Raw genomic sequence first — 22,037 nt, 5'->3', positions numbered from 1 at the left:
TCATCATGCTTGCTTAACCAGCTTCAAGTGCTTCTCCATGTTCAGGAAACTGGATGATGGTGATGACAAATTTATTCACAGTAAATGAAAATGGAAAAGTCGCAAGCTGATAATGAGTCAAGAAAGAAGTACAGAGCACAGTCTGACAGTGTTGTTTTGGTGGGAATTTAGAAAAAGATTTCAGAAATTCCTTTTCTGATCCAAAAGTCTCCATCTCTGGTTGAACACCACCCACAAAACAATCCTGTGGTACTTCTGTTACTACCTAGAGAATTATAAACACGTGTTGTCACAGCACCCAGACTTCTGCTACTTGAAACTCAACAGTGTCTAACTCCTTCCTGCAGGTGAGATCACAGCTGATTCGAGATAACCACATGATTAATTCAGATGCTCAAGGGAACAAACACATCTTCACAGCTTTCAGGGCTAGCAGAGTTAGGTTTGTGTGCAATAACAAGGAGGAGAGCTGCTGTCAGGAGAGTCCAGCTCGGAGCACTGGCGTCAGAGGCTGCTGGCTCACACTGACGTGGGGATGAGCAGTTGTTTGGGAAGCTGCATGCAGCCAGGCTGCACCAGTGACACAGGAAAGGCAGATGCTGCTGCACTCCTTCATTAGTGCTCGACTGTAATTGTATTTCTGAGTCTGGCAGATGCTGTTTCCTCACTTTTAACAGCAGCTATTGAGTTTAGTAACATTATCACAATAGCAACCTCAATGCAGAAATCTGAAGGAAAAAAAGCTTGAGGCAAATGGCTGGAAAGTAATTCTAAAGCTATTAAACAGGTCTGTGCAGAGAGCATTCTGTGCTGGACTGGAAGGATAAGCGTGGCATAATCTCTGTGCCATAGCCAGAAATATTTTGAGTAATCAAGAGAAAAGCTCATATGCCATTTTGCTAAGAATTTAGGTTCACAGATCCCAGAAATGACATAGGTTGCATAGAACCTCCAGGTCATCTGGTCTGAAACCCACTCAAAGCATGACTCATTCATGCACAGTTAATGCATTTCGCCAGATCACAGGGTAATTCAGAGTTCCAGGAAGCTCCAGTGGTTTTTTGCCCTTATAGCTCCAAAAGAGGATGAGCTACAAGGTCAGATTGGGTTACCTTGAGCTTTATCCAGTCTGGATGAAGTCTGGTCTTTAAAACCTTGAAGGACAGAGGATGCACAGCTTTCTGGGCAGCCTACTCCAACTACCTGACATCACTGTGAAAATGTTTTCCCCTTACATCAGTCACAAGGGCTCTTATTTTTACTGCCTGTTGTATATTCTCCATGGGAAAAATTAAGAACTCCACAGAATAAGATTTTATACATCATTTAAAGCCCAGATCACTATGGGGAAGAGAAGAGACTACTGTGCTATTAAAGACTTGTAAATGCAAAACTGCACTTTCTTTATTCTGACATTTCTGTACTGTTTACATAGCTGATTAATATATTTATGTATACAACAGTGCAATGTATACAATGCCAAATATTGGAATTGATGTACATTCTGTTGTTTTTAAATACTCTGTACGAGTTTGTACATCACAGCATTCTCTTTGAGATTCTATCAAGACCCAAGAGTACACAATAAATAATTGGTAGATCCTGCTTTAAGCTCTTCAGTACTGGCATTCAGTTTAGAATTACAAATTGACACAAGCACTTCAAACTTGGCAAATTCACCATGAAGATATTTTCAAGCAACCTCACCAGAAAAGAGCTGGAGATACCAAGTATCTGCCTTATTCATCACAGAAAAAAAACCAGCAAAAAATCAAGTTACAAAAAAATAAGAATCACTCAAACCAAAATTTGACCAGTTGAATTTTGGGAAGACTGATGATAGCAGTTTCTGAAAGTACACACATGACTTGGCACTTCATGCAAGTCTATTTTAGGGTCAGCTGAAGTTGTAAATATTATATCTAGTTCCAGTTTTAACCCAGGTTAGATGACTGATAATTTGTCACCACTTTTGACATCACTTTATCTGTCAATATGTCAAACTCCAGGCACCAATATGATTGTTGCTCCTTTCCAACTGCAGCATTGAGTTTTCCCTAATGACCAGATATTAGGTGAAGGAGGAGAAGGCTGTCAGCTTCTGGCTTCATTTTTTGAGAGAGAAACACAACAACCCTCTGATTTTAATATATATGTACCACAGGAGTAGATCTCCTGATGTTTAGCAACATCAAAACAGAGCCCACCATGGGGATTTGTCTTGCTCAGTAAAACATAGGGATCACAAGCAGAAGATTTAGGATCAACACTCCTGAGCGCTTGTATGATTAGTAACTATGCAAAGTAAATTTTCTCAAGGAAAAGGAGTTATTGAAAACTGATACTTGCCAGACATTTGAAAAATGAGACTTCATCCCTCATATTATTCTGCTCTGCAGCCTCTTTAAAGAGCAGAGATTTTATGGTAGCTGCTTGTTGCAGGAAGCAGAGCGCCGCGACGCGCACGGCGAGCGGCTGCAACAAAAGGCTGCCAGAATGTTTGTTTTAATCTGGCTGCAGGGAGAGAAGTGTGTTACTTAGATATGACAAATATCACAAACTCGGTGCCCATGGTGATGCCTTGTGCCTCTCTTCCTCTAGAACAGAGACTAGGTGGAGCTAAAGAATAAAGCTGGGATTTATTAAGAGACCTCAATGGATCCACCTTGGGCAGTAGAACCCAAAATGGCCACAAAATGCACAACCAGTCACAGGGTGTCACACTTTTACCAGTTCTGGTCCATTTGCATATTGGAGTTAATTGTCCAATTACAATTAGCCCATGAAGTCCCATCCTTCTTGTTTTCTCTCTTTGGTCTACCATTGTTTATGCTCTTGGGCCTGAGATTTGGATCATTTGTCCTTGGTCCTCAGCTAGGGAAGGAATTGTTTTGTCTCCCTACTCTGTGGAGAGAGCTCACAATCCTCTAACATGAAACCTAGACTTATACACTAAAGCAGAATAGAATCTGGAATACCCTCTAACATGAAACCTAGACTTATACACTAAAGCAGAATAGAATCTGGAATATATAAAAGCTAAACCTGAGGCACCAGTGGCTGCTGTTGGGTTTATCTGGCCCAGGGCTGCCCCAAGGGAAGGAGCTGCAGGGTCGTGCTGAGCCCCCCTGCAGTGACTGGCAGCACCTTGGCAAGCTCAGGGGCTCCTGTGAGAGTCTGTCCACATTCCACGGGAACTCAAGGACAGGTGAGCAGGACAGTTAAATATCTTCCACTTTCTAGAAAGTCCAAAGTCCAAGCTGAAGGTCTCCTGGACTAACCATCCTCAGCTAACGGTTACTCCAAAACTTCCAACTTAAGCTGAAGCCTTTCCCATTATTTTGCTATTTAAATGCAAGAAATGCAAACAATTAAATTAATCAAACACTGTTTCACAGCTTGGATGCATCCCCCAATAAATGAAAGTTTCCATTCACTGTATTAAAAAAACCCACAAAAGCTAAAAAACCAGTTATCCCTTTCTGGAAAACAACACAAATCTCTCGAAAAACCCAAATTGACCTAAAATTCCCAGAAGGCACTTGATACAGCCTGCTGAAAAGAAGAATGCATGAGGATAGGGTACAGTAGCTACAAAGCTTTCTATCATCCTCTCCTCTGGCACCTTCAAACAGGAGAAGGAAAACTACATGGTCCAAGAAAAGCTTCTGCTCCACAGAACAGATGTGTAGCTGGACTTGAAGAATGATTTTTGCTGCTCTGTTGGATACCACTGCTTAGGAAACACATAAGATTTGTGAAATCAGCAATTTAACAAAAATCCAATTGCAATTATTTTTGTGGGTAATGTTAACTACTTAAGGTATTTACTTATAATGAAAACTTCAGAAACAACATTTTGAATGAAACCCATAGGGTTTAAAAAAAGCCCAACAAAACCACACCCTAATCCCTCAACGAAAATCCTCCAAACCCTTATTATGTAACCATGCCCAGTTATTTTCTTGCCAAATATAATATAATACTGGCTTACCACCTCTGCCTTATAGGGCAGAAATGTGGAATGCTGATGCCAGCCAGGTTGTCTAAAACTTGTTCTGAATTCATTTCCCCTACACCAAAGTCAAACAGGACACTTGAGGATGTGGCCATGCCTGAAATGGGAACCCCTCTATCCAGCTCTGGGGCTCCTGACACCAATGGTACTGTCTGAAGGTTTCAGGCCCTTACAGAGAACAATTCAGCCAGAACACAGAATAATCCTGGCCTATATTGTGACAGCATTTTTAAACTGAAGAATAATTACATGTCTGATAAACTCTGATGAGTTTTATTCAAAGAAATTAATAACAATATTATCTGTTCTGAAATATCACAGTAATTATTTTTTCCTTTTAAACAATATATTTTCTTTCTAAATAATAGTTTTTCCTTCCAAATAATACAGGACCCACAAGGACTCCCTTTTTCTAATTGTGTCCTGCTTTATCATAAAGCCAGTACATTTTCTAAACTGCTCCTGCTCCAGCTCAGGAAATCAGACAGGCTACCAGGATACCTTAATCAGAGTGTTCTTATCAGAGTGTCTCCAGACTAATAAGAAGAAATCCAATCTAGTGCCCACGGAACACTAAATTAGATCTAATCATAGGGCACTCTTCCAATTCTTCAACAGCAGGTCTAAGACCAACAAATGCCATTTATTTTTTTTTTAGTAGCCATTAAAATACTGCAAGCAATCCCAGAACAGCTGCTTCAAAGCCACAATCCAAAAAGCTGCAGACATTTGTTTGCATTTAAAACATGATCATTCAATGCTCTCTTTGCCAAAAGATACTTTACATACAAACACTCTCAAGAAGACCCTGGAAGGCTCCAGGGTCATGGTATTTTGGGAATCCCAAAACAGGGCAACCTACTTACATTGTCTCAGCGTGAGAATCTTTAAATAGTTGAAGAACAACACCTTTCAGCAGTTCCCTGGCACACAGATTTAGTTTCCTTAATAACAAGGCATCACTTGAGCCAATTCTGACTAAAAACAATTGTATCTTGTGTTAAATATGCACTTCACTAAAGGCCTGCTCTACACGCATACTAGGACTGTTCTTGAATGAGTTAAAAATTGCTTAATGCCTTTTGCAGAAGTTCTAGACCCATATTTTTATAGGACATGGTGATCCATGTGTTAAGTGATTTTCTTATTTATGTTTTCCTCCTGGGAAGGATTCTATCTGTAAAGTGTCCTGGATGAGACAGAACAAGTCTTGAAGAGTATTGTTTCAAAGTTGCAACTGTAAAATATTTGGGTTGGGGAGGATGGTTTTAAATCCCATCTTTTTTAAAATACAGTTTTTTCTCAAAGTAGAATGAGCCCCAGCTCCTCTGCACTTTCATAATTATTATTCTCACACCTGGAAAATGGTCCCCAAAATTTCTCTCACTGCCCAGGCACAGAAACACTGAAGTACCAGAAAACTTGTGAGGTTTGGGGCAGGAGAGAGGAAAGAAGCTGCCAGAAAAAGGTGCACAGGGTGAGGATAAAGTGATGGGCTGCTCCCCACTGCCCCAGCTCAGGGACTGGCACTGCCAAACCAAAGGGGCCCCTGCCTGCCCTGCTCTGGGGCAGGGTGGTCCATGTCTGCAATTAAGGTCTTATGGATAAATTACACATCTGAGGAGTCCTTCACTCAGCACAGAGAATCATTTCAGTGACTTCATTTCACTTGTTTGGCTTTGCTCATGAATGCTAAATCTAAGCTTACTTTGATACCCCAAATAAGGGCAGCAAAGGCTGCAATCACAGTGACACATCCAATGGCAAGGACAGTCTTGGGGAAATCCATTGCTGGCTACATCAGGATTGTCAGAAAGGTTTCAAGTGACATGTCTAAAAGCTACTTCAGATTCTATATTAAATATGATTTACTGTTTGGGGTGCAGGGCTGTATGTGACATAAAGCAGAATTGACTCACTTTTGATACATCACCTTTATTTTCGGAGTGCCTCATCCACGATGGTAATCACAACATTAGGAATACACATTAAACTCACTTCCCTGCTGCTCCCTCTACTGACTGGCTGATGATTCCCTTCCCTTTGAAGGAGTTACTGGTTCCCAATGTGATCGTGGAGACAAGAGTGAGTGAAATTTGCAATTTCACATTTGGCTTGGGAAATCTTTTCTGCTCCGTTAATGCATGATGAATATCTCTCTATATATCTTACCCTGATCGTGACTGCAAGTTAAATCACACATGGCATAAAATACCTTAAATAACAATATATTGTAAAATCATTTCTCTTGCAGCTAAGCCCCCATCTGACATGATAAGAACGTGGAACTGAGCACGAGTTGCAGCAGAGCTCTCACGTTGCCCTTTCACTTGCCCCAGCAGGTTCTTGCAGCACAGAAGCCCTCAAGGATCCAGACATTGAACCACAAGTGCTAAATGTGTAAAAACAATCAGATGGCATCCCCACCCACGCATCAGCCGGTGACCAAATTTCCTTTCTTGGACCGAGTCTCTCATTTCCTCCCCACTCTTAAATCCTCCTGTCTATTATCCATTATACACACTCTGCTATAAAACTGTTGGCACCTTCCTTTTTTAGTTTTTTCAGCCCTTGCCTCCCTCCTGCCTGACACAGAAACAACAGACTAGCACATCGAAGTGAGTTTTCAGTGGAAAAGGTGGTTCTATTAATGTCACAACTGAAAGAACAGTAAATCTAGCTAGTCAGTAAAATAAAGAAGAGGAAGGGATCATACTCACAGCAGCTGCAGAGACACAAGATCATCAAAAAGGCCCTGGGGAATCTCCGTGATCTTGTTTCCATAGAGCACTCTGAAAGATTCAGGAAGACAAAATAAATCTTAAATTACAGCCCAGTTTAGTGTCCTCCCACATCTCTGCATTATCATCTTTATTGATCATGGTGCACCATGCCCAGGATCTGTGGGCATTTCATTTAACCACTGATCTCATTTTCTTTTCAGAGAGCACATGGCATTAAATGAGTCGTTATGATTCAGGCTTCGTCTGGTGTTGGGAGGCATTTTTAATGTAGAAACTGGACATAATCCAAAAACTGTATCTGAAATATTTTTCATTCTGTTAAAGGATTTTTTTTCCATCCTCTTTAGAAATATTTTAGCCACTGAAAGGCACATTGTCTGATGCAAAACCCTAGAATTCTGCTCAGTAATACTGAATTTAAAAGCCAGAGAGCACAAGCTGGTTGTCGATAAAATTTCATATAACTGAGTCTCTTAAGATACAGTAATTGGCATGAAATGTGACACAGGCATCATTGGATAAAATATTATGGCTTCACCAGCTGCTGTTACCATTTCAATGAACTAATATAAAGAAATTTATCCTGAACTGGAAATAGACATATATTTCAGGAACTCAAAAATAATTTAGGTATAGCTTAGTTATAAAAATCAGTAAAGCTTTAATAGCAAAAATGAGAGTCACTGTGTGTATTTAATCAACCATAAATATATGACCTGATAGCTATGATTCAGTTTTAACATTAAATATATTTCATATTTTAAATGGAGAAATGCACATATATTATCTTTAGAAACTGAATGAAGGGGGAAGAGAGACAGAAGCACCATTATGCTGAGATGTGTTATCCAGTGATCAGAACAAAATCATATATGACAGGAACACCAGAGATTCAATCATGGCTGAAGTATGAGCTCATGTCATTTCTGCAGGTCAGTATCATTTGTAAAAAACAGAGAGTGGCTCAGGAGCTTTTGTGAGTCCTGGTAAAAGGGAAGATGATGAGGCTCCCTCTCACAACATTTTGCCTTACCTAAACATTTCAAACCAGGAAAAAACAGAATTTATGTAATTTTTATGCTCTACATAGGACATGGCAAATGGTTATAAACCAGCAAATGCCAAAACTCTGCAGCTTGTGTGTCACTAAATTTGTTGCTTCCCTCACTTTTTAATGTGGAACAATAGGCTGGCAATGAATCAAAAGACCATGTGAGGCTTGGATGTTGGCTGAAATCCTGGCTTACCCTGCCTGACAACGTTTGAAATATTAGGAAGAGTTGAACATGCTGAAAAACAAACTCTTAGCACGGCAGACCTTATCCAATACCCCCTGGCCTTCCCAGAGCATCACCACTTCAGCTTACTCTTCATCAGTCACTGGGAGTCCTTCACCCCTGTGGGAGCCTTCCAGAGCAGCTCATTTCTGAGCCTGAACACAGTAACACCACTTAAATACCAAAACCTAAACTGAAACCCAATTTTTCATTACTTTTGCAGTTTAGCAGGAACTGAAGTGCTCCTCAAGAAACTCAGGGTCATCCAGCATTCTATTTTCTCTAAACAAATTTAACAATTTCTCTATCTAGTACAGAGTCAGGAGGTGTTTGTAATGTGCTGCTCCCATTAGTGCTTCTTGTGAGCAATGAATGCTTCCAAATTTTTCCGATTGTTTCTTAACTTTAGCTTCAGAAAACACACACTATCTCCTATTTCAACAAAATGTAATGTAATACATGAAGATTTTGATAATCTGTCCAAAGCTGGACAGAAATGGTGGCTGAACTTGGAAATGTTTAACAGGATTATTTAGACAGAACATTCAAGTCCCTGGATTTCACTGGGCTCTAAACCAACATGTGAAAGGCTGACTCACAGATTTCTTTCTACACAAAGATGTGTGCACCTGTATTAAGAAGCAAAAGCAAAACCTCTGCAAATAAAATATTTGTAAAAGGTTAAAACATCAATGCCCAGAGAACCCAGTATGACTCCTCTTCACCTCCCAGTCTTTCTGAAAAACCTCTCTTTAGCTTTCTTTAGCTTTAGTGTGTCATCTGTAGACTGAGTTTAGACTGCAAACTCTGGGATGTCAGAGAAATGTCTTCCTTCCTTTGGTGAAGGAGCAGGATCATCAGTGCTCATCAATAATGCATAGTACAACTGCAAAGAGGAATTGAGAAGCTAAGTTTTACAAAATGCCCATGGAAAAGTAAGGGCACTCCAGCCTAAGGGTTATTCTGGCTGTAGAGGTAAAACAAAACCTTAAAGAAATATCAACACTGATGTCCTATGGCATTACTGAATGCAAATATCAAAATAAGACCTTCAAAGCAATTCTTTTTTTTTTAATTTGAGAGTCAGAAGGCCACAGTGCAGTGCGCTACTGATCTTTAAACCTTGGATGTGTTTATACATCTTCTTTACTATTTTGAGTAAAATAGATCAAAGTAGCTTATAAAATGATTTTTAGAAGCCATGAAAAGGAAAATAAGCATTTTCCAAACTAATTTGGCTTACATGCATGTGGCACATTAGCATTCAAACAGATTAGCAGCTAAACAAAAGTCAGTATGAGAGCTCAGGCACTTGTCTCTAATTCATATTCATGTTCAGCACTGCACAGAGCCAAATGAGCTCATGCCATGCCAGGGCTGCAGGCACACGGGGCAGCACAGGGAGGGCAGCTCTGCTCTGCAGCTCCTCAGTGCAGCTCTCACTGCCCTTTGCTGCAGGGAAAAGCACTAAAAACCTGCTTTGCTCAGAGTTCTCTGCCTGTGTCAGCCAGGAGAGCACACTCCCACCGAGGAGCATCACCTGGGCTGGCTCCTGCCCTGATCCAGCTCTGATCCTGCCCTGGGCAGGGCTGGGCTGGTGGGAGCAGCCCAGCTGGGCTGGGAGCCCTGCAGCCACAGGGACCCTGCTCTCCTCTGCGGCTGGGACCCCTGCAGCCACAGGGACCCTCCTCTCCTCTGCCACATTCCCCACCTCCCTGCTCTCAGCCCAGGGCCCCACTGCTGCAGCTCCAGGGAAAAGGAGCCAAACAAAAACCCTGACAAAAAGAACCAAACCCAAACAAACAAATAAACAAAAAACCCAAACAAACAATACAAGAAAAACATACACACTAAAAAACAAAGGGAGAAAAACCCACAAAAAACAAACAAAAACCTGTACACCCAAAAAACCCACAAAACAAAACAAAACAAAAAACAACCAACCAACCAAAACAAAAACAAAAACCAAGACAAGGAAAAAACCCAAAAAATCACAAAATAAAGCAAACAAACCAACCACAGAAAAAAACCAAACCAAACAAAACCCAAAACAAAAAAACATCAAACCAAACCAAACCAAAAAAAACCCAAAAAATCACAAAATAAAGCAAACAAACCAACCACAGAAAAAAAACAAACCAAACAAAACCCAAAACAAAAAACATCAAACCAAACCAAACCAAACCAAACAACAAACAACCAAACAAAGTAAAAACAAACAAACACACACCAACTTAAAAAAGCCATACAGGAGGAAACATGACCAATTTGATTCAAGAACTTTGTTTATATCTCCAGTGCTTTTACCAGCTGAGGTAAATTTTAGGAGATTTGCCCTTTTACACTACAAGTTCTAAAAATGGTGTTCACTTGCTTCCCCCACACATGTTGCAGGACATGCAGGTGTCCTGGCTAATGTGCAAGCTTGGCACAGGAACACAACCCTTCTTCTATCCCAAAGCACCTGAAATTTTAGACACAAAGCATTTTTTTCTTAATTAAAAACACACTAACAAAGTTAACATATAATAAAAATAAAAGTACTTCAGTAATTGCTGCCAATAGACAGTGAACCAGTGAATTAGAACATTAATTAGAACACAAAAATATTACTAAGTTTTTTTTTGTGTGGGCTCCTGATTCTTCATTGGCTCCTCATCTTTAGGAGGCTAAGTCAGCCACGGGTCTGACAAATACCACAGCACATAAAGCACAAACCCCTGGCAGCACTGCAAGCTCTGGAAATCCCTGGGAGCAGCACCCTAAAGAGTCATTATGGATCTGCAACAAGAAGTTATACAAATATAAAACAGTCACAAATGAGGCATTGTGTTGCTTCAGCCTGATTCTGGCATCATATTTTAATAGTCCCCTAATGATGTATTCATCCCAAGACATATTAGATATTAAATTTCCAATTAAATAATTAATTGTTACTACTAAGCTTCACGTTTTGCTGTTTAACCCATGATATTCTAAAATAAAGATTAAACAGTGAAAACAGTCACTGCATAGATTGATCTGCAATTGTGGGACACACCACACACAAAGAAACACAGGAAGCACACGCAGCCATAAATATGTTGGGTGACAATATAATCAATGATGGACCAAACCTTCAGTAGAAGGGTCCTAAAACATGAAATTTACACTGATTCTTCACAGTCTCTATCCATTCTGACTTCTTGCACCATTTTAAAAAGAGGGAATTTGCACTGACTTTACCACTACATGGCCTTTCAGATGCGCAGAAGTTTAACACCACCTTCGAAGGGTGTGAAACAATAATTGCTGTGTTCTTTCTTTTATGTCTCTGCTCCTCAGCTTCCTTACTTGCAAATGTAGTTGCAATTTAGCTGCTTCATTAAGTCAGATCACAGAATACAGAGATTTTTCCCTTGAAGGTGACACAGAGTTTTTTGAGGTATGAAAGCCTAGCACAGAATCCCTTACTTTAGACCATATGGTTTCCAGCTAAGTGTTCCTTTATTTTGGCTGGGCTGAAACATTCTTACTGAAGTGTCAAATTGTGACTTTATGCAATGTCTTTTTCAGTCCTCAGAATGCTTTTAACTTTCCTTCAGACTGTGAAAACAATTCTTGCTAGGAAGAATTATATTTCCCAAGCTATGTACAATGGCACAGGCTCAACACGAATTCAGGTTTTCAGAAGAGGACGAATTGATAGGGATAAAAACAGCAATAAATTTCTAATATCTAAAAGAAACTTTGACTTGTAATTTTTTTCCCCCTGCACTATTTCATATTTCTTCAGAACAAGCTAAGCTAAATAAATCACAGTAAAATCATCCAAAGCAATTTGTTACCTTAAAATAAGTTTGTCAGCTATTGCAATAGACAATGTTTTATTGCAGATTTCAAATCACCATGAATGACACCCCATACATCATCACCCAGGAGATGATGGTCTAAATGGGACTGCTATGTCAAAACCTAAGCTGTCTCTTGTCTTTGTGCCCAGGCTGATCTAACACTTTTAAAGTGTTCACTAGCTTAATTCAGTATATGAACAAAACCAAAGGAATTCTCCCTCTGCAACAGTCTAAAACTTATTCATGCAGTTTAACACCCTGAAGGCTCAGACTGTTTTGTCATATTTCATAAAAGGTCCCCAGACAGTCTGGATATGGTCTTCCAAACCTGCATTTGTGGGAGCTTTACTGACCCCAGGACCACATCTATCTCTGATACTATTAACAATAACCAAATGCTGATACAATTCTCTCACCGATACCAGACAGATTCTGGGTTGATTAAATGGAAAATTAATTTACTTCAGAAAGTGTGTGCAGCAGTCTTGAAACACTAAGCTATTCCTATTGTCCCCCATGCTCTGGGCTGTTATTAACCACTCCAGCTCCTGCAAAAGCCCTGCTAACCATGGAACACAAACACAGGTACTACAAACAGTGTTTCTCTAACTTTTCCTTCAAATTCAGGTAATACATTCCCTTGCAACCAACCAATTCTGCCACGCTTCTCAATGCAGGGATACTATTTGCTCCCATACTTTTATGAAGGAAGTATTGTATAGCAAGACTAATTCTTCCAGCACAGCAAGAAGAAAAGGAAAAGCCAGGAAACTCCAGGAAAAAGAAGGGAAAAGTTCTTAAAGCATAATGATTCCAGTTCCTTATTCTGCAACAACCAGGAAAAAAAAAAGAAGCTATGTGCTTCCCCAAATGTTTCTAAGTAGAAATTTCTCGTTCCAAAGAAAAATATGAATAGGGAACAAAATCCATTGAAAAATGGGCATAGAGAAAATAACTTATTTCTTCCTGCATGTGGAGAATGGAGAAGTCTTGAGTACCCTACAGGAACAAACTTGTCCTTTTTTTGCTAAATGCAGAGAAAATCCAAGGTAGAAACGGTTGTTTCAAGTATAATCCTTTTGTGTCCTGTTTGACTCCCACAGGTGAATTTCTTATTAGAGAAAATATATAGATTTACAATAAAAAAACTTATGACCTGCTAGCACATGGATCACTTAGCATTTTAAAACAATTTAAGTTTTAGACATTTTAGAGGAAATAGCTTCTGTTATAAACATTCCTATGTTTGAAAACTGCAATACACTTTTTTCCCTACCATCTCAACACAGGCACAACAGGCAGAGTACTCTGAGAAGCATTTCTGCCTGGAAACACCAAGGCAAGCTGACTTCAGGAGAAAGCAGAGCAGAACTCACTAAACCCAGGCCTGCATCAGGCAGGCAGACTAACAACGCTGGCTGCCTTCCAGAGGAACACTCTGGCTCCCCAGACCCACAGGGAGCACTGTGATTGCGTGCAAGCAGGGAGCAGAGCGAGGAGCACAAAATGGGAATAAAAACAGATAAAAAAAGCACAAGGATATTAGGTTGTACAGCAGCACTCCATTTTTAATGGCAACCAAGGTGCTTGCTCTCATTTGTGCATTAATACTTTCCCCTTCTTTCTTCTGGTTGGAACTCAGCTGCAAAGTCCAGCTGCTCTGTGCAGAGAGTAAACCTCAATGATGTCTCATTAAAATTTATGCACCAATCACACCTGAGTGAGGTGCAGGAACAGAAAGAGTTGTTCCTTGTATGCAGAGCAGTGTTCCTTCAGGACATGCAGCTGAGAGAAGTTACTGGGGCCTTGGGCACCCAAAAGACTGAGCTGCTAAGAGGGAAAACACTGGTAAACCACTGTCTCACTTCATTGCTGCCTCCTTGCTCCTTCCCCTTGGGCAGTGTCATTGGCAGCTCCAAGGAGTCCTCTTCTCTTGCCTCTGTCTTTCTGTGCCTGCCTGAGTTGGGCTGGTGGCTGTGGAAAAGCCCAGACAAAAGATACTCTGCTTCTCAGGGGTAGAAACCTGGGGAAGCTTTCTTCAGAGAAACCCAGATTCTGCTGACCAGCATGTCATCTTGCTCCATAAAGGTATCTAGGGCTCAGAAACTGAAAGAACTAGAGAGGAACCCGCCAGGTCTGAGTGACACATCACGAAAAATGAGGGATCTAACCATGGCTTGGCAACTATAGGGAAAACATTTGTAACACCTACCTGCAATGAACAGCAGGGGCAAAACCTTTCAAAAGAAAGTGAAAACACAGCAGACAACTGACCCTAGAGGAGAAGGCTGATAATTTCAAGTTTGGGGTTGATGCTGTCCTTGAAACAGGGCTGCCAAGGAGAGGAGAAACTGTGTTTTACAGCTTTGTGTGTCAGTGGTGGAGGGAAACTGAGGCAACCAAAGGAAAGACTTGGAGGCAGTTCCCTTTGCTATCTCCCTGCCATAACCTACTGGCATTAACTTAAGCACTGTTTTACCCACTTGGATATGAACATATTCAAACATCATTTATTTAACATACTGCCCTGGATGACTGGGCAGAGAATACACAGCCATGTCACTTGCTTCTGTCTGCAAGTCAAAACACCATAAACTCCTGCCCAGTTTATATTCTCATTTCCTCCCTGTCCAAGCTGATGTGTTTTGTCCCACACTCCTGAGGCCACCTGGGGGTATCTGAATTAACTGTGCTAAAGCTGAATAAATTCTGCCTTGGGAAGTGAAGCCCAGTGGAAATGTCTTGGCCATCCAGCTCACTCCTAGCCAGGAGGTTTGCAGGACCGGGAAGCTGCAGCACTGCAGCATCAGCAGTAGTTTCATACCAAGCCAAAACTGTAGCCTTCAGCAAATGTCACTTTCTTGCTGAATTGTTTCCAGACAGCAGTGAGGGATTTGACCATTTCCACAGCATGTTGAATAACACTGCCTGAACTATTTAACAAACACCAGCAACACTTAATATATATTTCTGGCATTCTCCCAGCTGGATTCAGGGCACAAAAAAGGGCCAATCCTTCTGAATTCTGGCTCACAGGTTTACTGCAACATGTTAGTTTAGTACTTAATAACTTTCTGATATTCTTCTCGCCAAAAAATTATTCAGTTTCTCAGAATTATCCAGTATTCAGAAAATAAATTTATGTCAGCTTGCAGAAACAAACTACAGTTTTTAAGAACCAGGCTGGGTTATATGAATTTTAATGAGATAATTGTTTCCATACTGTTTTTAAAATTAACACAGGTAAATATCATTCTAGCTGTGTTTCCTTCTTCTCTCAACGTGGGGCCTTCTACCACTCTATTCTAGTTTATCCTCAATATGCAGCTTCTGACCTTGTATTGCTCTTTATACCCATTAAAAGCTCAACTGTTTTAATAGTGCTGTGGGTACCTAGGCTGAAATACAGCTGCATGTAAATTCATCTTGGTGCTAAATCAGTTTTCTGTGCTCTATAAAGAGAAACAAATGGCTGTCAAGAGATCCTACCTTCCTTTTATCTCCTGTATGAAATCATATTTTAGTCCCCTATCAGCTTAATAAAGCAGTGATTACAGCTAAGGCATATAAACATTTTCTCATGATGTGGTCCTTCCCTAACTAGTTTGAAAAAAAGACAAACTAAAACCCACCACCATTAAAACCTCCCAAAAACTAAAACAAAAGCCAATCAAAAAAACTGCACACCGCAAAAAATCAAATAAACCAGAAAACTCCAAAGAGAGTGTAATTTCTTTACTATAGAAGAAAAATCCAGTATGAAAATATTTCCCCAACTCTTCCCTGACTAACAGCACCAATCATGCCTGAGGTGAGGTTTTGGTGTGCCATGAGGAGTGGGGTGCATGGAGCAGCCTGCAGGTGCACGGGTACAGAAGATTGAATAATGCACTGATTTGAAGTGCAGAAGTCAGCAGCCTTATGAGAGACTTGTAGACAGTCCTCCCTTCTAAATTTCATTTTTCATTTACAAAATTCTTCATTTACAAAAGATCAGATGCTTCACACAAGCTGGCAGTTGCACACAGAAACATATGTTCCCCCAGACAGCACATTATCATTTTTATTCCTCTTACATGCAAGCTCTCCCCAAATGCCCATTCAGTTCTATTTTCTACTTACAATGAAATGAGAGATTTCAAGCCTTTGAATGCATCAGGTGCAATGTCAGTTATTTGATTCTTGCTGATGTCTCTGTGAAAAGAAAGAAGGATTGATAAAATGTTAGTAAACAGGAATTTAATGAAAACATTTTAGCTGTATTGGAAGAACACACTTGATATAAAAACAGAAGTAAATGATCATATTATCTCAGAGAAATTATGAACTATGTAAGGGCAGAGAAAGGCAAATTCCAGGAGGGATCAGAAAACATCAGCCAGTATGACAGGCCACAGCCTCAACAGAGAACACCCTTCTTAAAAAGGGTTTTGATTTAATGGATATTAAAAAAAGGTTTTTACGAAGAACAACAGTGACGCTGATAAAACCATCCCAAAGCCATTAATACTGGAGATGGCTCTGCAGCCCTCCTCAAGCACGAGGAGCAGCCCATGACAAAGCACAAGGGTGGTCTGAGCATTGCAGTGCAGGCATGGAAGGCCAGCTTGGTAACAGCAGAGTGCATCGTGCAGAGTGCCCAGCCCCTGGTCCCAAAGCAGGGAGCCCAGCACTGCTCCTCTGAGGTCTGGGCTTCAACAGCCTCGGAAAAACAAGCAGCACAAAATGAACTCAGCACTGATCTGGTGAAGTTCAGACACTGGAGGAAGCCTTCAAGCAGCTGAATGGGAGTTGTGGAGCTCTGAAGGCAGCAGCACTGGGCTCCCCCAGCCCACTGCAGACCCTGTCAGCGAGCCCAGGGAGATTCCACCCTTTGGCTGTGCTGTCAATGGGACTGACTCAGTACTGCCTGCTGGATTTTTAAACCAAAATGTGCTCCTGGTTTGGAAAATACTCTTCAATTTGAATCATAACCAGCCCAGACAACAAAGGCAAATACCGACTGTGCCACAGTAACTTTACACAAGGAGCCCAACTCTCTACACTAGGCATGCAGGTGCTCAGAGCTGGGGGCCTCATCGTGACTGTCACTGTCACCCAGACTTTCCGTCCATCAGCTCAACCAGGTGCTGAGCTGGGACACAACCTTCAGCCACCTCACTGCACTCCCTGACAGCTGATATCAGCTTGTGTCAGTAGTGTCAGATCTCTTCACTGTCAGCCGCAGCAGTGCAGTATTTCACGTACATCTTCACTGATATTTCCAATGCGGCACGTGCTAAGGATCCATTTAGGTAGACTCTACATAAAACATCACTTGAATGAGAACTTACTAATCAGAAAGTAAAGAGGTTTTCCATTCTCTGCATCTTTTGAGCTACAAATTATGTTGGTTAAAATTTTAATGAGGTCCTCAAACTCTTTTCAAATCTATGCCATGTTAAGTGGGATTTATTAGTTTGGTTTTTTGGTAACTTTTTAAAGGTTTGATTCTTTTTAAAGCTCGTAAAGAATCGCTCTGCAATCTACTGATGTTTTCTGCCACAACATCCTGCCTAACAGGACAGGATTCTTGGAAAGTTTTGGTTTTGCAGCTCAACTTACAGCAGCCAAACTATCTTGAAAGTAGGAACATTTGTTTTTATTCTCATACAGGTTTTTGTAAAACTTGTTTAGACTGACTGCTGCTTTTTATCTAGTAAGCAGAAATATGAAGTGGATCAGTCCTATTTGTTGAGGAACATTAAATATTGAGGAATGTTAAATATTGAGGAATTTAAATCTGCCAAAATCACAGGAAAATGCGAGTTTGCTGAACAACAACAACAAGCATCTGAAAAGGGGCATCTAGTTTTTTGACTGAAATATTCCAGCAGTGTTTTAGTTTCAGCATTCCCACCCTTCCTCTCTCCCCTTGTCTGGACCCTAACGAGTGTGTGACTGATGGTGCCTGAACGTGCAGAACGCCACGCTGGGCTCGGCACTCTCACTTCATGCAGATGCACTACAATCAGCATTAGCAGATAATTAGACACATTATTTCCTTTCCATTAGAGCCCAAGTTCCACTGCTGTCAGATAAGGAGGCTCCATCTCCTTCTGGCTTGACTGAGACAGAGGGATTCAATTTTGTCCTGGTATTTCTGTCCCTGTGTTTGGCCTGCTTTGGTGAGATTGTCCTCGTCTCTCTTTCATTTACATCAAGACACAAAGAGGCTTTTCTAAGCTGCACAACTTGGACAATTTAGATGCCATAAGGCTCATTTTCTTAGTTTAGGTATCTCAAAATCACTCAGGGGAAGTGTGCCCCTTCAACTGGAAATGTAATAAAATTACCACGATTGCACTCAGGCAGGGATGATATCAGTCACCTCACACTCCCTCCCTGCACCTCTGACAGCATGATAGAAATCTCTGAAAAGGTTGTTGCACACACCTTGGAGGGTGGCTGTGCTCAGTCACCAGCTGGGGACATAAATTGATTTTGACTTTGCACCAGGGGAGCAAGGATGCTGAGCAAGTTGCTGAGTAACACATGACTGTATGGCTTAAATGTCTTCACTGCAAAAGATTTTGAAGCAAAACAGATTTATTTTTAGATGCAGCCAAATACAAAACTATTAATAGCATTGGTTGAATACTCTCTTTGTTGACTAACATTATTAAAAACAGATTACTTGATTATCTCCAACATATAAAATTGACTGTTCTCATCTGACAAGAGTACTCAGCAAAATCCATGTCATACACGGTTTAGTTTGTAGAAGCTGCTTAAAAATGTCACAACTCCACAGAGCTACTGGCAAGCCTGTGAAATCTCAATGTGTTTTCTGCTAAAATGTGGTAAAATTAGTCTGACAACATGAAATGCCACTACAAGCATCAGAGCTAGAGAGGTGCAACCACAACCTTCAAAGTTATTCCATGTACTTGGCTCTTACTCTTGCTCTACAAACTTGTTAGTTAAAAGCCTCAGAAGTGCAGAGATAGGAAATGTGGGCAATTCTGATTAAGTCCAAGACAAAAAAGGTTTCAGCTCCCTTACTAAACCTGATCACCAAAATAACTCTCCCATCCTGGAAGTTGCCAAAGAGATAATTCTAAACAGAAAAATGCAAGTATAGCACTTGAATTAATATAATTTTTTTCCTATCACCTTGACGTAATAATATCAAGTCATATCAAGATTATGTTGGACAAGTGGATCTAATTTAATAATTAATCTCAGTTACCCAATTAGCTAAGGAAAGGAAACTTCATTATCTTGCAGGAAATACTCAGTAAAGAATAAAAATACAGAGTACAGAGTTGCAAATGAGGACTATTATCACTAATATTCTTGCATATTTTTTTCACCAGAAGGAGCAAAACACAATACAATTTACAGGCCTATGCTAATACTATCCTCTGAATGATATAAAATATTATTATAGTAGTTAATAGCAACAATAACAATAAATATATTAATGTTCAGCATTTGCACCCCCAGGAGGGCATCCATTAATTAAATTTATAATCTTCCTGCTATGGCACTGTTCATTGAAATCAAAGTGACAGAAATGAAGAAAGGCTAAAGAAACTTCAGTGATACTGAACTTATCCTTCCTCTTAAGGAAAAGGATGGATGATTCTTTTGTTTGAGGACATAATCTTTTCACCAAAGTATATTTTTGTGTTAACGGGACTGGGAATCTTGAAAATATGGTGTCAATAATATCTTTAAATACTGAAACAAATGTCCTCAATAAAACTATGTGCAGCAGAACTGTTGTTCAATCCAGGCCCTCAGTGCCCAGCAGGAACTAAACTTTAACAAGGAGACAGGTGGATAAACAAATGGCCAAACATCAGGTTTGTTATGGGACATTCTGCAGCCCAAATACCTGTCCCAAGTTCTCCCACAAGATCCTGTCACTCTGAGTAAGCTTTGGCACAGATCATCTGGCACAATAACTTATTATTTCATTATGAGTTCGGATCTCAATGAGTATGCCAATTATACCCCAAAAAGCTGTTAGCACCACTTGCTAATGGAATTCTGCTGTGAAATTCTGACATTAATAATTTCACACAGCAAGTGCTACATTGGATAGGGCAGCCATCTACATTAAAGAATATTTTTTGGTCAACTCCCATGAAACTATACTTCATCTATCAATGAAAAGTGAAAAGACAGTAAAACATCACAAAAATCTAAAATTAGTCATACCTTAGAAAGAACCGTGTAGTGATTTTAATAATAAAAAAGTTACAATTTAGGTCACTGAAAAGGGATCCATCATTATTCACTGAAATTACCATCTTACTATCCAATACAGCACTTCTTTAAAAATACATACAGATATATTGAAAGTGAGACAGAAGAATAGAGACCATCTAAGATTGATGATTTGACCTGTTAAATATTCAGATCCATATTTACAGCTATTCAGCTCTAGGAACTTGCTAAGCTGGGACTGGAAAACACAGCAATTTTGCCCTTAAATCAATGGTATGGTGCAAACTGACTTCAGTTTCCCAAAGCTATCTGCTAATCCAATGTCTTCTGTGAAATGAGCTGACAGTGTCTTAATTCCAGCATTGTTCACATCAGAGGAGAACTGCAAAGGCACTTTTCCAGCAGCATTAGCACTCATCTACAAAGCCTGAATGACTTCTGGAGTTACTGCTCCAGTGGCAACAGCAATATCTCCATTCTGTGGGGAAGCAGGGGTAAATTGCTTTACCATGATTTGTATCATGGTGGAACTGTCACATCATCTCTCACATGTCAGTCAAAAATGAAAGAAAAACCTGACTGGGGGAATGCCTCATCTTATCTGCATGACAGCACTGCTACACACCAGGATTATTATTGTTTTTAATCCAAAGAGAAAACACAAGGGGTAATAAAAGGAAGAATTATCTGGGTATCTACTGGTGATTAAGCAACAGAGAAAACAAGCTGCAGCAGGTTTCTTTGTTTTCTTGTAAACAGTCAAACCATCTCAACATCAGCACATCAAAGGCACTACAAAGAGCTCCTCACTGCTCTGTAAGAACGTGGCTCCTGCCACAACTGGGGTCAGCCACCCCAACGTGCTGCAAACAGATGAGAAACGGATGAGAAGAGAAATGGAACTTCGAATCTATTCTGGGGAAGCAGATTTGAAGTCTGAACAGACTAACAACTAATTAAATCACATCGTTTATAATAGGAAGTGAAATTAAGCATTATTAAGGATTTCATGCACTGTTAGGCATCCTGAACCAAATTCCATTGTTGCTTACACTCTGAAGAGATGATTTGTGCAATCCCCAGTGATTTCAACATAGAATTGCCAATATGTTTCAAAAATGAAGATACCGAATTGAACCTAGAAGATTCATGATTGCTCTTGCATGTTGGTCTTATTAAAACTTACATTCTCTTCAGCTTCTTGTACTGGGTGAAAGCTCCAGGGGGAATGATTTTGATGAGGTTTTGTTCCAAACGTCTGAAAACAAACAAAGCAATATACATGTTAACTATACAGCTACAGGACAGGAATCACGTTAAATATGACAGCACATTTTATATAAATATAAAGCAATTTTACAGGGTCTTATGCAAAACATGTTTTTATTTCGAAGTCCACTAAATAGAAAAAATACTGAGAAAATTACTTAGAAAAATAAAATAATCTCTCTGATTGCTAAATTGCTGAATTGGTCTAGAAGAAATGTCACAGGCTGAGGGAATTGCACTTTTAAGGCTTATGGAATTAATAAAGAATAGTAGGCATATTTTAAAGTTAAGGTAGAAAATACAGACCCTTTCCTTGACTAACTGTTGTAAATAGAATGTAGCTGTTTAAACTGACAGCTAGGCTGGGCTGGGACAGGTTAGAGAACAGTTTAATAGCACAATCAGACCAATTCAGGAGCAACAACCTGGGAACATGCTAGAAACCAAACTGAATTCACTGCAAGGTGAATTCACATCTTTAAGAGGGTGGGGAGCATTTTATGTTTTAAGGGTAAAAAAAGAGATCTGCATCTTCCTATTCCAACTACCAAATATTTAAGCTTTTCTAAAATATGGTCCAGACTACATAAAAAGTCAGCTGTTTTTATTTCTAGTATTTGACTTGAAAGAAGTATTCTTTATGAAGTACCATAAATGCATGTATCACTAACATAAAATG

General features: G+C 40.0%; 1 protein-coding gene across 2 annotated transcripts in view; it reads right to left on the bottom strand.

The window, feature by feature from the left end:
- Window positions 1–22,037, bottom strand: part of SLIT3 (slit guidance ligand 3) — a 524,200-nt gene that overhangs the window by 134,325 nt on the left and 367,838 nt on the right. For both annotated transcript variants that reach the window (XM_039701675.1, XM_039701676.1), the window contains 3 exons: window positions 21,276–21,347; window positions 15,995–16,066; window positions 6,739–6,810 (listed from right to left, as the gene is read on the bottom strand). In XM_039701675.1, coding sequence (XP_039557609.1) covers window positions 6,739–6,810; window positions 15,995–16,066; window positions 21,276–21,347 — 216 coding nt within the window. The remainder of the gene's footprint in view (window positions 1–6,738; window positions 6,811–15,994; window positions 16,067–21,275; window positions 21,348–22,037) is intronic.

This window comes from Passer montanus, unplaced genomic scaffold (genome assembly GCF_014805655.1).
Source record: "Passer montanus isolate IOZ18808 unplaced genomic scaffold, ASM1480565v1 scaffold15, whole genome shotgun sequence".
NCBI classification, from domain to species: Eukaryota; Metazoa; Chordata; class Aves; order Passeriformes; family Passeridae; genus Passer; species Passer montanus.
Note: the sequence above shows the minus strand (reverse complement) of the source record. Positions and strands in the feature narration are given on the sequence as shown.